Here is a 17,179-nt window from a genome sequence, read left to right as displayed (position 1 = left end):
ATGTAATCCCTTATCAAAAATGCCACTCCCCCTCCTCTCTTGCCTCCCTTTCTATCCTTCCTATAGCATTTGTAACCTGGATCATTAAGCTGCCAGTCCTGTCCATCCCTGAGCCATGTTTCTGTAATTGCTATGATATCCCAGTCCCATGTTCCTAACCATGCCCTGATTTCAACTGTCTTCCCTGTTAGGGGAGACAGTTGAAATAAATGGAGTTTAATTTTTTAGTCCTACCTTGTCCCTGCCTGCCCTGACAGTTTGACTCGACTCTGTTCTCAACTTACTGGTTTCAGATTGATCTCTTTCCTCACTATCTCCATGGGTCTCCCCCCACCACCCCCTCCCCATCTCACTAGCTTAAATCCTCCTGAGCAGCTCTAGCAAATCTCCCTGCCAGTACATTAGCCCCTTCCAATTTAGGTGCAATCTGTCCTTCTTGTACAGGTCACTTCTACTCTAAAAGACATTCCAATGGTCCAAAAATGTGAATCCTTCTCCCATACACCAGCTCCTCAACCATGCATTCATCTACTCTATTCTCCTATTCCTGCCCTCACTAGCTCGTAGCACCGGGAGTAATCCAGACATTACTACTCTCGAGGACCTCCTTTTTAAATTCCTGCCTAACTCTCCGTAATCTCCCTTCAGAATCCTATGTTGCTGGTTCCAATGTGTACAATGACCTCTTGCTGGCCCCTCTGCTTGATCCTGGCACCAGGGAAGCAACGCACCATTCTGATTTTTCACTGCTGGCTACAGAAACGTCGGACTAAAGAATCCCCTAATGCAATTAACCCAACCTACCCCTCATTGCATTAGAGCCAGTCTCAATACCAGAAACTTGGCTGTTCGTGCTATGTTCCCCGAGAAACCATTACCCTCTACATTTTCTGAAACAGCATACTTGTTTGAAATGGGTATAGCCACAGAAGACTCCTACACTAGCTGCCTACCTCTTTTACCTTTCCTGAAGTTAACCCATCTGTGTCACTGTATCTGAGACATCCCCCTCATCCTATAACTGCCATCAATCACATACTGCTGCTGTTGCAATTTCCTCATTGCTTCTTACTGTCTCTCCAACTGATCCATTCGATCTGATAAGATTCGGAACCAACAGCATTTATTGCAGATGTAATCCACAGTAACCCTTGAACTCTCTTTAAACTCCCAAATCTGACAAGAAGCATATATCACTCTACTAAATTCATGTAATGAAATTCTGTGATTTTATTTCAATCACTAGTCATCATCTTAGTTAACCAAAGAAAAAGAAAGATCTATCTTTTATTCTGGCATCCGACTTGTCCATTAAGATCATCACTTGGGATCATAACACTTTTGTCAGCTTTGTTTTTATATCATTTGTTGATCATGAAGTTGCACATTTTCTGTAAATGGAGCCTCTCTTCCAGTAGTGAAGGAGAAGGTCATAAACACTTGGCAAAAGACTTTCCGCGCTTGAGTGGTTCAACTAGGATTGTGCCCTTGCCAGTGCTCTGCTGTTCATTAGGTATCTCAAGGTCAAATGATGAATTACTGAATGTAAATATTGTTGCCGTGCAGAAGTAAACCTTTCAACCCATCATGTCTGTACCGGCTCCCTGAACATTTTAACTTTACATCACTCTCCATCTTTAACTCTGCATATTGTTTATAGTTAAACAACATTCCAATACCTTCTTGAATACCATAATGAATCTTGCCCTCTCCACACTTCCAGGCTGTGTCTTCCTGTTGTGTGAAATAATGTTTCCTCGCCTCATTTTTGCAGAATACTTGAAAACTGCGCCATTTTCCATGCGTACCTTTATTGTCTAACTCATCCATGAGTGGAAGATTTAAGAGTGCATTAAGAGTGGATTGGGAGATGTTCACTGCACAGGAATATTGGTCACACGAACATTTGGTACAACAGCATGGTTGTTGGTAAATCAGACTATTTCAGGGGAGCAAGTGGTTTCTTGACCCCTGTATACATGCCTCTTAGATTTCAAATATCACAGCCAGTTTGGATTTCTTGAGAGAAGTTGTTTCAATGTTAATATGCAGAGTATCTCCAATTTTTACAGAATTATCTGGGCTACTTTCAGATTGTGCAATGTTTTAACAGTATTTACAATGTGTATTAAGTAGGATTTTGGTTTTATTTGCATCAGTGACTGGTATTAACTCAGCCAAGTAGGTCTCAAAACAATCTTTCTTACCGGTTTCACCTTTACCAAGTGATGCTCCTGCCACTCCATGATCAACCTCAGTGACTTTTCAGCTTCATTGATATTAACATCAGCACTCCTGGTTAACCTTTGATGTCTCGTTCTCATGACAGTGCAACTTGTTCGCATTTAGCATCATTACTTGTGCAAGGGATATTGGAATACGGCAGCACATTGTGTTTAGAATTTTGAAACCTTCAGGGTTACAGTTTTGCTCTGCTGCTGACAAGAGAGTGATTGGTTTCTTAGTCTGTTCTGTAAGACTGTGAGTATGGAGAATACAATACAGATATGACTTCTCATAATGACTAGATTCAATTATGCCAATGTCCAGACTTTGGTGATACCATGATATCTTGTGGTGATGTCCACTTTGACAGAAAGTATTGATGAAGCAGAGACAATTAAGACCACAAAATTTAGGAAGTCATTGATCTTGCTTAACCTTGGTGACTGAGGCACATTGGCCATGAATATCATTCTTTCTGAATACATACACTGCAGAATGCAACTGAGAGAATCTTTGAATAAAAGCAGGGAGGGCATGTATGATGTTGACTTTGTCTCCAACAGATGATAATTGTGATATGGAGGTGCTAGTGTTGGACGAGGGTGGACAAAGTCAAAAATCACACGACACCAGGTTATAGTTCAGAAATCTGTTCCTGAGTGCTTCTTTTCACTTCACCTGACATAGAGAAAGCTTGTGATTTCAAATAAGCCTGTTAGATAATAATTGCACAATGATGAAGTGCTTCCAGGTTGCCACCAATGACTTATTTAGAAGTGTCGGCTGGTCGTTCACTACAAATTCTGCACCATGTTCATGACAATCTGCAGCACTCTTTCTGTGCCTGTGGCAGAAGTAATTACCCTCTCAATTAAAGCCTGTGACAGCTAATCTGCTTTCTTCTAGAGCAGCAATGTTGAAGCAAAGTCAGTCAAGCTTGTTTTGTACACACTTGTAATGGAGTGTCAGTCATTGTCTATAAAACAGCCCATAGTCCTCACATTCCTGCTTTCAAGCTGAAATTTCTTTTTGTTTGATGCATGCCCCTTTCAGGAACTACACTTTGCCTAGCATCAGGCATCATCAAGGTGGCGATGGAGCTGGGCTCCTGAGCCAGGGCCCGTCCATTCCGACTGTTTTTCTTTACCTTTCTTCTCTTTTCTTGTTTCTTTTTCTTCTCTTTTCCTGCACTTATCTCTTGTCCTGAGCTCGGACAGGATTGTAGATGGTGAGGGAGTCCAGCATGGGCTCCTCTGGGCACAACATGGACGTAGAGTGAGCGTCTACTTACATTTGCGGGTCAAGAACGAGTCCTGTAATTGGAATCAGTGGGTGCTACAAAGGCGATGCCAGTGAGGTGGGCCCAGCACTGAAAAATGGCTGAGGATTGGCGACTTTGGTGTTGTTTGGATACAGCACTTACAACAGGGAAGCGGTGGCAGAACAGTATCACGGTGACATTAAGGTGGGCCTAGTGGCAAGAGACGCAACTCTGATGTTGGTGGGTCTGGTGAAGGCAGCGACGACGTGGTAGAGGAGGGATGGTGGCGCAAGCAGCATTGATGATGAGCTGGCTCAGGACTGATGGATTCTCTTTAAAGTATGTCTTTTTTTCTTGTTCTTAAAACTATTCAAAATGGCGCTGGACTGTGATGACAGTGGAAAGCTTTTCACTGTATTGTATTCGTTTTCTCATCTGAAAATACATATGATAATAAACTGATTCATTCATTCATTTGTAACTCAATCCTGAGCTTGTAAGCTGATACCCAATGAATAACAAAACCCTTTACATCTACAGCCTAGATAGTTACAAGAGCTGCTAGTTGGTGCTAACTTGAGGGAAAAATCAAATGCTTCTGGGACTCCACTCTGGATTTCGTTGTGGTTTCTCCATTCATTGATGTGAAATGAATAAATTATACTTCTTTTTTGTTTTGTCAGTTATTTCAATAATGCTCTCAACATGTCTCGACTACACTGAAACTATAATGCCATGAAAGTGGCTTTCATCCACGAATCATGCATATCTTAAAACTGGGCATTCAAACATGAAAATCGTGTGAAACCTTTTGCATTTAATTGATTCCAAAGGCCAGCCGGATGCAATTGTAATGTTAACTGAGAAATGAACAGACTGAAGACTGCTTAGATGTGTAAAATGCAATCCTCCATGAGTTTTAGCATCCCTTGTTGCAATGCTTAGGTATAAAAGGGCAGAGAATGTGCCTTTGAACATTTATGCAGGTGTTAACTGATTTAGCCAAAGCCTATTAAAATTTGAGGAATTTATTTTGGAGATAGGTTGCAAGAGAGAAACATCCCACAAATCTCCAGCTTTTTCTGCCAATTTATTCTAGTGTAAGATTTATGTAAGTAATGCTCTAAGTTCTCCCCACATAGCAATAAAGCACATTTAAAGTTGCTTCGAATGATACATTTTCAGTTTGGCTTAATGTGAAATCTCAATGGGTCCAATCTATCACATACTGTAATCACCATCTCAATCTTAACATTAATGGCTTTGTTAGTCTTCACTGATACTTTGTAGAAGTTTAAAAATAGATTTTGCAATTGTGTATGTGGAATGCTTTGCAGTGCTGTGCTTTTTGTAATTTAGGAAATATTGGGTAAGTTACAGTATTTGTAGCAAGTCCTTTAGTAAATTACCATAAATTCTATTCTTAGGATGCATTATCAGACTGTCTAAATTGTGTTTTTAAAAATAAAAGAAAAGTAGGTAGCAGTCTTGCTTTTAATCCTTTCTGTTTCAAGCACTTTGACAGCAGGTGTACAGCTGATCTGATTGATAACGTTCATGGAGCTATTTTTGAGTGAGGAAGCTCACTAAATGCCTGGCTTTCAACTTGTAATAGGTTTTACTCCTGTTATTAAAGGGTAGCTTGAGCATTTAGCCAGAGGTTTAAAAGGATTCTTCAGCAAACACTTGATAATGCAAGAGTTTCATTGCAGTATTTGTTATAGTATTGTGACCACTGTAAATCTACCTGAAATCATACCTGTTGTTCAATTTATACTTGGTGTTTGTTGTCTAGCAAATATTGAATGACCCAGAGACAAGATAACGTAACTTATGGTGTGTTTATGGTAATAAAGGAAAGGAAAGTGATGCACCTGGAGTGACATCATCCCTATATTATTCATGCAAATCAAGAGTAGAACACCTCCGGTTGCTGATCTCTCACATATTAATTTAGTTCTCATCTTTCCCAGACTGTTCCATTGTACTTTAAGGTTTAATGAGCAGAATATCATGACAGACATTCTGCCCAACTATAAAAGGCATTAATGCATCTTATGTATGTTGTAGAACCTCAATTTATGTAGATTTATCAGGCTACCTAGCAGACAATCCAAGGAAAATGGAGTTCGGTGAAATAGAACAGTAAGTTTAGCACCTCCAGTTATAATCAAAGATTTCCCAAATTCCCTCAAGTGGGAAAAGTTAAAATCTCCTCAACCCAGTAGACTGATTAATACCTTAGGTGTAAGCAAGTCAAAATTTTGCAACTACCAATACTCATATTCTGGGGAAGCTTTACAATAAAACACATTCTAAAATTTTGAAGTCACATGCTAATTATAGGACGTAAAACAGTTCCATGTGAATGGAGATTACATATTGTCTATATTAAATCAATTGAATGGTATATTGTCATAAAATTAGTTGGAATAATCCAACTGGAAACTGTCAGCATCAGTGTCAGGAAAAGTTAAGCAATGCACAAAAAGATGAAATGATTAATTGTGATATTCATACTTTATGTTTCTTTGCTTTTACTTGAGTGACAAACTTCCCATTTTGATCTTAAGTTTACTCATTAAATATTAAAGTTAATATTTGATTTTTATAGATATTGTATTGAAGTAATATAAATGGTAATTTCTCAAAGTTAAAGAGATCAATGTTGAGAGTCCATTATGTGCACAAACTAGCAGGGCAGTTCCATTGATTATGACTTGTACCGATAGTTTTACAGTGAAATTGAGAGTACTCCTCTAGCTAATCTCATAAAGTTGTATGGGCCACGTAATCATTTATTCAAAAATAAGTGATTTGCCCATTTTAATTGTCGTTTAACATGTACTAGCAAGATTGTAAAATAATCCCTAATTTTGTAATCCGTGTATTTTAAAAAGTGAAATGTCATCTACTGTCAGGCAAAGTTTGCAGGTCAGAGTCATGATCCTGGACTAATTATATCTTTTTCTTAAAAACACATCAAGCAAGTATACTCAAAATTTACTTAATTTCAAATATTCAGGAAATTTTGCTCAAAGTTGTCAAACACTTGTTTCTCTGAACAAAATCTTACAGTACAGTATTGCAAATTAACTTCAATTGATTAAGTTAATGGTACTGACCTGGGTGTTTGATGGCCAGTTAATCACTTCTACACTGTAAATGGTAGTTGCGCCTGAGGATCATGTGGAATATCCGTGATTGAAAACACTGAAAGAATTGTCTGGGAAGTTGAAGTTTCAGCTGGGCAACTGTCATATGCATAGTACCCACTGAAAATATCCACAGAAACCAGAGATTTTGGAGTGTCCCACTGCAGTTACATAAATTGTTACTCAGGAAAAGTTAGAATGTAAATGCTTAGTCTAACCCCTGAGTAAATAATCAACAGACCAGCTCTCCCCTACACCCCTATCCCCCACCACCAAACTTGCATCATGCATTTGCAAATCCCTCACAACCCGTTGAACCTAACCCAATGTCCCTTTTCCCTTGTACCTGACACTGTTTTGTTCTGGGTCCATCTCCCTGGAATCACCTAAGACCCAAACCTCTTCCCAGCCATTGGGTCTGACAAACCTTCACCACTACTAAGATCCAATATCTCCCTGTTCCATCTCTGATATCCCACCCCCAAGCCCCAGTACAAACACTACACCACCCAATGCTGGCTCTAAAACTGTCATTACATCAATCACCGGACATACCATCTCCCAGTCACCATGATGTAGCCCCTGCATTTGATATCTTATCACTTGGCTCTCTACCCCTACACACTTGGGACCAAACTCACTTGACACCATACTTCCCCAAACCTGGCACTCAACACCAACTAGGCAAAAGTGAGGACTGCAGATGCTGGAGATTAGAGTTAAAATTAGAGTGTTCCTGGAAAAGCACAGCAGGTCAGTCAGCATCCAAGGAGCAGGAAAATCAAGCTTTCGGGCAGGAGCCCTTCATCGGGAATTTTCTGAAATTGACACCGTGACTTCATGTCTTTGTGACAGAGCTACCAACTAAAAAAAATGTCAAAGGTGTTCTTAAGTTTGCAGCAAAAAGAGACAGTTTGTATGGCTGTTGAGCTACATAATGGACCCAATGTCAATAACTTGAAGGTCTTTGCAAGACACCTAGTGGAAGTGGCTGAATGAAAGTGGCACAGTGGCCACGGTGGCACAGTGGTTAGCACTGCTGCCTCACAGCGCCGGAGACCCGGGTTCAATTCCCGCCTAAGGCGACTGACTGTGTGGAGTTTGCACGTTCTCCCCGTGTCTGCGTGGGTTTCCTCTGGGTGCTCCGGTTTCCTCCCACAGTCCAAAAGATGTGCAGGTCAGGTGAATTGGCCATGCTAAATTGCCCGTAGTGTTAGGTAAGGGGTAAATGTAGGGGTATGGGTGGATTACATGATTAGATTACATTACAGTGTGGAAACAGGCCCTTCGGCCCAACAAGTCCACACCGACCCGCCGAAGCGAACCCACCCCTACCCCTACATTTACCCCTTACCTAACACTACGGGAAATTTAGCATGGCCAATTCACCTGGCCCTGCACATCTTTGGACTGTGGGAGGAAACCAGAGCACCCGGAGGAAACCCACGCAGACACGGGGAGAACGTGCAAGCTCCACACAGTCAGTCGCCTGAGGCGGGAATTGAACCCGGGTCTCTGGCGCTGCAAGGCAACAGTGCTAACCAGTGCTAATGTAATCTAAAAATCTAAAAAAAAATCTAAAAAAGTTGAGGAATGCAGGACCCATGTTGTAGTCAAGTTATTGCACATGATATATATGAATAGTAAAAGAAAATGCAGTTGGTAAACCATCTGAAATAACAATCTGCTGTGCTAAAAAAAAGTTTTATGTTGCACAAGTGCTAATACCCAGGAAAATCAGTTCAGCGTGACTAGCTATTGCTACCTGTGTGCAATTCACCTAACAGGAAATAATAGCCTGTACAAAATGCAAGGAGCTGTTAAAATAAAATTCAAATCAAGTAGGAGAAATAAAAACAAGTCTTTAATTCAAAACATTTCATGCTATGAAAACCCATTGTGATCTGTTTATGTTGGTTGCATCATTATGTTACATCCTCATGTTACATCCTCACTGCTGTTATTTCTTGAGAACAAATGTTCACATAAGCAGAGGACACATGGTCTAAGAAATAATGGCAACACAACAACCTCACTGTAAAGAGCTCCTTATATCTGAGCATGCAATTGTTGATATATTTTGGAGGAGGAATTTTGCAATCCTAGATCTCTAGGATTTGAAAGGTTGTGTAAGATTACAGTAGTAATTATATGTTAGTCTCATAATCTGTTGTGTTAATTTGTTCTTATTTTTTTCAAGAAATAACATATGAGAAACACAATTTTAACTGTGCTAATGTGCTCATCATAAATGACCTTCACTGAGGAAAGAGCATTGACTAAAGTAGACATGAAGAATTCTTCATGCTTGAATCAGACGTGTCATGATCCTGACTTAATGCAGGCACTAATGTGGGAAGGATTATAGTAAGTATTAAGGAGGAAATTGAGGATGAAGAGTGGTGTTTCATTCACTAATTGTGGTAGCAATGTTAGACATTTCTTCAAGACTAGTTCGTGGAGTATGGAGATTCAGCATAAAGAATATTCACTCAGACTTTTATAGACCACATAATTGTATGTATGTCATAAGTGCAGTAAGAGTTGCTTATTGTTAATGCTACTGTTGTTGTTGTTAAAGGCTTTGGACTTCTATCTCCAAGATGTAGTGTTGGGTAACTTTCACTTTCTTCAACAGGGAGGGATTCCAAGACAACAAAGATACCTATTGTTCTAACCCTACACAAATAAAGTGAGAATCCTCAGTGTTGCTAGATCATAATTCTGAAACTTTCTCCCTAATGACATTTTGGATCTATTTAGGTGAGGTAGATTGCAGCAGTTCAAGAAAGTAACTCATCACCACCTTCTCAGGAGTAACTAAAGAGTAACCTTCTCTTCATCACCACCTTCTCAGGAGTAACTCAGGGCAATAAATGCTGTTTCAGCCTACATGCCCTGAGTGAATTGAAATAAAGCATCAAGAGGTTATGTACTATGTACACATAAGATACACAAAGTTGCATAAGAGAAGCTAACTAACCTGTAATTTGCTAATTATTTATTTTTGCAAAACTTTATGTGGTTTTCCTAAAGCTGTGAGCCCAGAAAATTCAGCAAAATTTGATGATTCTTTAGAACATTTTATTGTTGCTTGGGAACTTGAGTTCTGAAGTAAAAGTAAATGGGTTGTGTTTTTTTTTTAATTCTGTGAAGATGACATTCTTTTTGCAAATATCAGAAATTCATTTTATACCTGTCTGTCAAAACAATTTTCAAGGCATCATGCAACTTAAGCTAAATGACTATCAAGTTACCTGTAAGACAATTGCTAAAATATTTACTAGGTTGAAATTTATGACCTAGAGAAAAACAGATAAGAAGAACCATAATGGGTCCAGTTCTGAAGAAATGATCCATAAGAGCTGATGTGCATAAAAGTAATAGCATAAAAATAATCCAAATAGCTGGAAAAAGCCTTGAGTTATTTTGTTTTCTTTGAGTTCAGTGAGAAAAGTCAATGAGTTATCTTGTTTTTATGTGTCTCAAGGAGAGACAGTAATGGAGAGAATCACAAGGGAATGTTCAGAGCTTTGCTCTATGGTCTCATAATTTAAGTAAGAACATAAGAACCAGCAGCAGGAGTCAGCCATCTATGCCTTTGAGCCCGCTCCGCCATTCAATAATATCATGGCTGATCTTTGCATGACCTCAGCTCTACTTACCCACCCTCTGACCATAATCCTCAATTCCTTTACTGTTCAAAAAATTATCTATCTTAAGTTTAAAAACATTCAATGAGGAAGCCTTAACTCCTTCACTGGGCAAGGAATTCCACAGATTCATAACCCTTTGGGTGAAGAAGTTCCTCCTCAACTCGGTCCTAAATCTGGTCCCCCTAATTTTGAGACTATGCCCTCTGCTTTCTGTTTCACCCACCAGTTGAAACAACCTCCCTGTTTCTATGTTATCTATTCCCTTCATAATTTTATATGTTTCTATAAGATTCTTTCTCATTCTTCTAAATTCCAGTGAATATAATCCCAGTCAACTCATTCTGTCCTCATAAACCAACTCGCTCAACTCCAAAATCAACCTATTGAATCTCCTCTTCACTCCTTCCTGTGCCAATACATCCTTTCTCAATTAAGGAGACAAAAACTGCATGCAGTGCTCCAGGTGTGGGCTCACCAGCACCCAAAAAAGCTGCAAAATAACCTCCCTGCTTTTAAACTCAATCCCTCCAGCAATGCAGGACAAAATTCCATTTGCCTTCTTAATTACAGGTCATTCTGCTATAACGTGACAATTGTGTTCCTCTGTAACCTTCTGCTATAGAAAATCATGCTGTAGAAGATTGTGTTATGAAAAAACACTCTATATCTATTCAGCAGAAAGTTTGCGTTATGCAATCAACATCCGCAATTCATCAACCACGTTATAGCCAATTTGCACTGATGAAATAACATTATAGACCAACTAATGTACCTGTTGCACATGCAGACCAACCTTATGCGATTCATGACACCCAGATCCCTCTGCACAGTAGCATGATGCAATTTTTTACCATTCCAATAGTACTTTTTACTGTTATTCCTATCAAATCGGATGACTTCACATTTATCAACATTGTATTCCATCTGCCACATTTTTGCCCACTCACTTAAACTATCAATATCTCTCTGGAAACTTACAGAGTCCTCTGCACACTTTGCTCTACCACTCATCTTAATGTCATCCATAAACTTTCACACACTATATATTTGGTCCCCAATTCCAAATCAGTTATGTAAACTGTTAACAATTGCAGTCCCAACACTGATCCCTGAGGCACACGACTTGTCACTGATTGCCAACCAGAAAAGTACCCATTTATCCCCAATCTTGGCTTCCTGTTAGTTAACTAATCTGTTATTCATGCTAATACATTGCCCATAATGTTGTGCACCTTTATCTTATGTAGCAGCCTTTCAGGTGGCACCATATCGAATGCCTTTTGGAAATCCAGATACACCACATTTACTGGATCCCCATTGTACATTACACTCATAATGTCTTCACAGAATTCCAGTAAATTAGTTAAACATGACCAGCTTTCATGAACCCATGCTGCAACTGTCCAGTGAGACAATTTAAATCTAAAAGTCTTGCTGTTTCTCTCTTGATGATAGTTTTGAGCATTTTCCCCACCACAGAAGTTAAGCTAACCAGCTTATAATTCCCCATATTTTGTCTACCACCTTTTTTAAACAATGGTGTCACATTTGCTGTTTTCCAATCTGCTGGAACTGTCCCAGAGTGAAGAATGGGAGTATTATTTCACTGGTTTCAAGTGTCTTTAAAGGACGTCATTGAGAAAGAAGAGTGAAGCCTTTTGCTGTTATGTTTTCTGATGAGATCTTTCCAAAGTTTCTTTTGTTAAACTGAGAATGCCATACACTAACAGTTCTCTAAAGCTGTTTTGCCATCTTCTCTGCTCCTGCAATCCCTTAAGAATTGCACCCTTTGTTTGAAACGTCTCTCTGCATTCTTAATAGCCCAATGGATTGCTTCACCCTCCTCTACATTAAATTTTATCTGTTGCTTGTCTGCCAATATGTCTGTGGTCTTGTGAAGTTCTACATTATCCACTTTGTTGATAACATTGCTTCAAATTTTAAGTATTGCTAAAAAGAGTCACATGGTAGAATTTTCCCATGTGAGCAATATGGTTAAAAATTTGGGAGAATTATGTGAAAAGTTAGCCAAGGCCTGTCTCAATACTGGCAGCAACAAATCCTATTTTCCAACTAAATTCCAGATGTCAAAACAAGATTCTCACTCGTGAACAGCAAGAAGCCTAATAATAGGAATTATCACTCAGTAACACCCACATTGTTCCTTAATCTCAACTCATTGATATGCAGTATCCTATCCTGACATCCATGAGATAGAAACTCAAAGTCAACAATTCTTGTCAGGCAAGCCAGAGGGGGTATCTAGTGACTCCAGCTCACTGATTTCTCATTCAGACTCAATCCAGGACATCCAGCACTCGCAACTCAGGGAATGGTCCAAGAGCTTTAGTTGCATACACTGCATGTCCATGGATACCAATCTCTCTGCCCCACCATGACCCATCTCTGCTCCACTTGTAGTCCACTTTGGTACACTAATGCTGCACTCTGAAGCATACCTGGCAACTATAATTGGAATGCTGCTGCAATGATGGGCACAACTAAACTGTGTTTAAGGATAAAAATTGGAGTTACAGTTCAAGATGGTGGATGCGGTGGGTAAGTTGAGATTGGCAGTTCAGGAAGTGTTAGATAGAAAGGATTATGAAGGTTCTGGGGGAGAAGATGACGATACTGCATTGGGTACTCATAGCGTTGAGCACAACCTGCATTGTTTTCCATGATCTGTCAAGTGCTAAGTGCAAGCTACGAATGGAAAATATTATCGATCTCACTCAGAGTTGGTAATAAAACTAAATAAGCGGATAATACCCTCACAAGAGCCGCACAAATTCACAAGGCCAAACGATGTCTTGCATGATAATTGTTTAATAGTTAGAAGTATCTTAGTTATTTCACTTCATCACTAGCTTGGTAGAAACTTGCCTGAGTATATTGAGTTCTATTAGCATTTACAGACAAATAGTGTTGGAAATTTGGATGCATTTAAAGCTGGCCTTCTCTTGTTTTTTTCCTGTGTAACATGGGACCTCATGTAATTGCTGCTACAGTAGTTACTTCCCTTCCCCAAATATGAACAATCTCTTAAAAAAATACAAAAGACAAGATATAGACAATGGTTATTGAGCTTATTAGGTCACTGACACCAGCCACCCCAAGACGTTTAGGAAAAACAGAAAGGTTTGTTCTTAGGACAAGTGAAAACTGACCTTATAATAGACGTGGGCAAAGGGACAATATTTATTTTGACATCATGAGTAGCTGTCCCTTCCTCATTGACTGAAAGCATTCAGAGAAGTGATTGACACAGTGAAGATTTCCAACCCCAGTAATAGGATATATTAACAAAAGCTTAGAGTCAGAGGGCAGCTCTTAGAGGGGGCAGTCTTTGTCAAAAAGCTGTCTTGTTCAGATTGTATGTAGACCAGAAGAAAGATACAGGTTAAAGGTCGCTATCACTTTGGCCAGCAAGGATGCTGCTTTCACAACTGTAGGAAGAGTGACATACTCTCAACTAAAGGCCTTTCCAACGTCTACCAGATGTGAATCAACCTCAATTGTCATAGTTTTATTCTTTTTCATCCAATTAATGTAAACTTCTTAAGAAACTTAATAAACTATCTTAAAAATTCATTATGTATCATAACTGCCTCTGTTAGGGAACTGAGATTGCACATCTCCAAAACCTAACAATGTGTCATTATAACATATTCAGTAATGTTATATGGAAATGGTACAAATGTATGCGGTATTTCATTAAAACGGGATGCGGTTATATTCAGTTGAGTAATAAGGAAGTACGAGATTTTCTTGCTACACAAAGCACATGTTCAAGATTAAATTGTGCAATTGCTTGTATTTGAAATATTTTAAAACAATCGGATCTCACTTTGTGGGTAATTCTAGGCATATTTCAATTTAAAAATAAATGATTTCTATCCACTTTTGAAAATGTTCAGTTATACAAAATAATATTGATTCCTGACATCTAATATGTTCTGATCAATATTATTTCATTGCAGGAAAGACTTGCCAACCCAATCAGTTTTCTTGTACCACTGGCCGTTGCATCCCAATGTCATGGGTTTGTGATTTAGAAGATGACTGTGGAGATCGATCTGATGAAGCTGTATCATGTGGTTAGTGTCTCCTTCAGAATTGATTTGATTCCTAAGGGCAGTATGGTAGTTAGTCAATTAGAATGTATATTATATCAAAAATATTGCTTCCAAAAGATCCATTTTTGTATGTAAAGGAAATTTTTTTCATATTGTAAGTAGATTTAATGTAGATAACCATACTGAAGAGTATTAGTTGATGAAGCTGCTGCTTTTATGATCATGTGATCTCTGGGAAGCTGACAATTTTTGAAAGCTAGCTGGCACATTACACTGCAAGACTGCTAATTTCTGATGCTGATAGTTATCGTTTCTTGCTTGAAGTTTTAACTGAGCAGTTTCTGCAAGATTAAAACTAACTTGAGTTCAATTGATGTAAGTGCTCCACTGAAGTGTGAAGAATATGATGGTTAAAAGTAGCATTGAAATCATTATAATTGCTACAGCAGTTCAATTCGTTTCATCAAAGCTTGTAGGCATTATCATGGTTGATAAAAAAGAGGAGTAAAGATTGTACCAAGAATGAAATATACATGAAACAATTGAAAGTCATGAGAAATCCACTGAGTAAAAATTCAGAAAGAAATTGCATTTTTCATCCATAAATAATTGTTTGAATGGCTTTTGAGCTGAGTAAAGGAAAATAGAGGGTATTTGGCCTTACAAAATTGATGAATTACAATTGTTTGATGACCCAAACATTGTTAATTAATAGTATAGATAAAGCTTTTAATGGGTTAAGTCTTAGTAACAATCCACCAATCCCTGGACAGGCTTTGGTTTTACAATGGGCGAAAGTGAGGACGACAGATGCTGGAGATCAGAGTCTAGATTAGAGTGGTGCTGGAAAAGCACAGCAGGCCAGGCAGCATCCGAGGAGCAGGAAAATCAATATTTCAGGCAAAAGCCCTTCATTCCTGATGAAGGACTTTTGCCCAAAACGTCAAAGTTCTTCCTCCTTGAATGCTGGCTGACCCACTATGCTTTTCCAGCACCACGCTAATCTAGACTTTGGTTTTGCAATATTTAATGACTACCTTGAAAGAGTCATGTAAATTGCTAAAATAGCATCAATGGCTTTGGTAAAATTCAATACACTATGTGCTTATTTTGCAATTCGCATTTCTCAAGCTGTCAAAAACGTCATAGCCTGGATTTCACACTGGGCCATTCACATTCCGTGAGATGTGACATGCTAGCAAGGCCAGCATCTATTGGTCAATCCTAATTACAAATGAAAAGCTATAAGTGACCTGTTGTCTTGAAAAACTTGGAGTCTATTTGGCATCGTATATTCACTGGGCTGGTAAAGATGGAGTTCCAGGTCTTTAACTAACCAGCAGTAAAGTAATCTCAATGTGGTTCAAACACAGGACGTGTATGACCTGAGACAAAACTTGCAAGAGGAACCAAAGGATAATTAGAATTCAAAAGAGACAGCTTTTATTAACTGTCCTCTCTAAAAATGTTCAGCATTTATGGATTATACCACAGAAGGGACTTTACAATTCTCTTTGTTTCTGGTTTTCAACCTAACAGCTTTACAGTTCTTCTGATGGATTTATATGTCTCATCTCAGTTTTTCTCTGTCCCTGTCTATATGTCTGCCTCACCTCAATCTCTATTTAAAAATTGGGTATTGGAATCAGTTAACTGAGATTCAAATCATGTGTCGTTTATTTGGAACCAACTTACAGTTACCAAATAAACATTGAATAAATATTCCATTAGAAATTATATTCTGTCAGCAACTAAAAGTCTGAGATATTGAATAATCTTATGTATTATTCTTCTCTGTAATCAGGGGATTTGAGATAATTCTCAAATGACTGAATAAAGTATATTTTTAAATTGTTAATAGAATTCAGAAGCAATCAATTAAGCAAACTTAATGCAACTTCAACAATTAAATTGACTCTCCTGTTACTAATAATTACAAAATCCAAAACTTTGGGAAAAAAATTTAGAAAATTAAACTAATTTACATTTTACTGCTTCATTAATTATCTCTGCAATAATGTTTCTTGTTAACAAAGAGTTCTTAGTTGTAAATCATGCCTCCATCAATGTCTTTTAAAATCAGGAACTCTCCTTACTGAAAAGACGTTAGATTATCCTTTGTTAAGGTATTCTTGTGTTCTTTCAAAGATAGAGACTATTAAAAAAAAAACTGCTGTATCATTTATTAAATACTTCAAATAAGAAAAATGCTAAATGCATTTTTGTTTTACATAAGCGGAGAAAAACAGTATCAGCATGATATGCCATCAGGAGAACTCCATTGGTGTTTGTCCTTTCTATGCCTTCTCTGACAATCATGCCTTTCCAGAGGTTTGTATCCAATCCAGCTCTGGTCATTGAAATCACCAAGGAATATCAGCTTGTCTCCCTTTCAGACAGGAGACAATTGATCCAGGCTCATCTGTTGATTGTATAGTTTGGGAATAAACATTGATAGCTGTGGTATTCGGCCTCTGGGATAGGACAAGTCCAAGGCTTATTTATCTCATAGACAACTCACTGAGATCTCAATTGATTCAATTGATTTGATGAAATCTAGCATATGGAGTTGGGTTCACCCTCAAACTTACCCTTCCAGAAGAAGGTATATCTACCACTTCGTTGTTTGAACAGACGTTCTTCTAAGCAAAAGTGAGGACTGCAGATGCTGGAAATCACAGTTTAGGTTAGAGTGGCACTGGAAAAGCACTGCAGGTCAGGCAGCATCCGAGGAGCAGGAAAATCGACGTTTCAGGCAAAAGTCCTTCATCAGGAATAGAGGCAGGAAGCCTCCAGGGTGGA

General features: G+C 38.6%; 1 protein-coding gene across 1 annotated transcript in view; it reads left to right on the top strand.

The window, feature by feature from the left end:
* The window catches only part of LOC122551725 (low-density lipoprotein receptor-related protein 1-like), a 1,892,490-nt gene that overhangs the window by 1,077,414 nt on the left and 797,897 nt on the right, over window positions 1–17,179 (top strand). Inside the window, exon 18 of the mRNA XM_043694091.1 lies at window positions 14,282–14,398. Within this exon, the coding sequence (XP_043550026.1) occupies window positions 14,282–14,398 (117 nt within the window). The remainder of the gene's footprint in view (window positions 1–14,281; window positions 14,399–17,179) is intronic.

Source organism: Chiloscyllium plagiosum, chromosome 7, assembly GCF_004010195.1.
Source record: "Chiloscyllium plagiosum isolate BGI_BamShark_2017 chromosome 7, ASM401019v2, whole genome shotgun sequence".
In the NCBI taxonomy this organism is placed as follows: domain Eukaryota; kingdom Metazoa; phylum Chordata; class Chondrichthyes; order Orectolobiformes; family Hemiscylliidae; genus Chiloscyllium; species Chiloscyllium plagiosum.
Note: the sequence above shows the minus strand (reverse complement) of the source record. Positions and strands in the feature narration are given on the sequence as shown.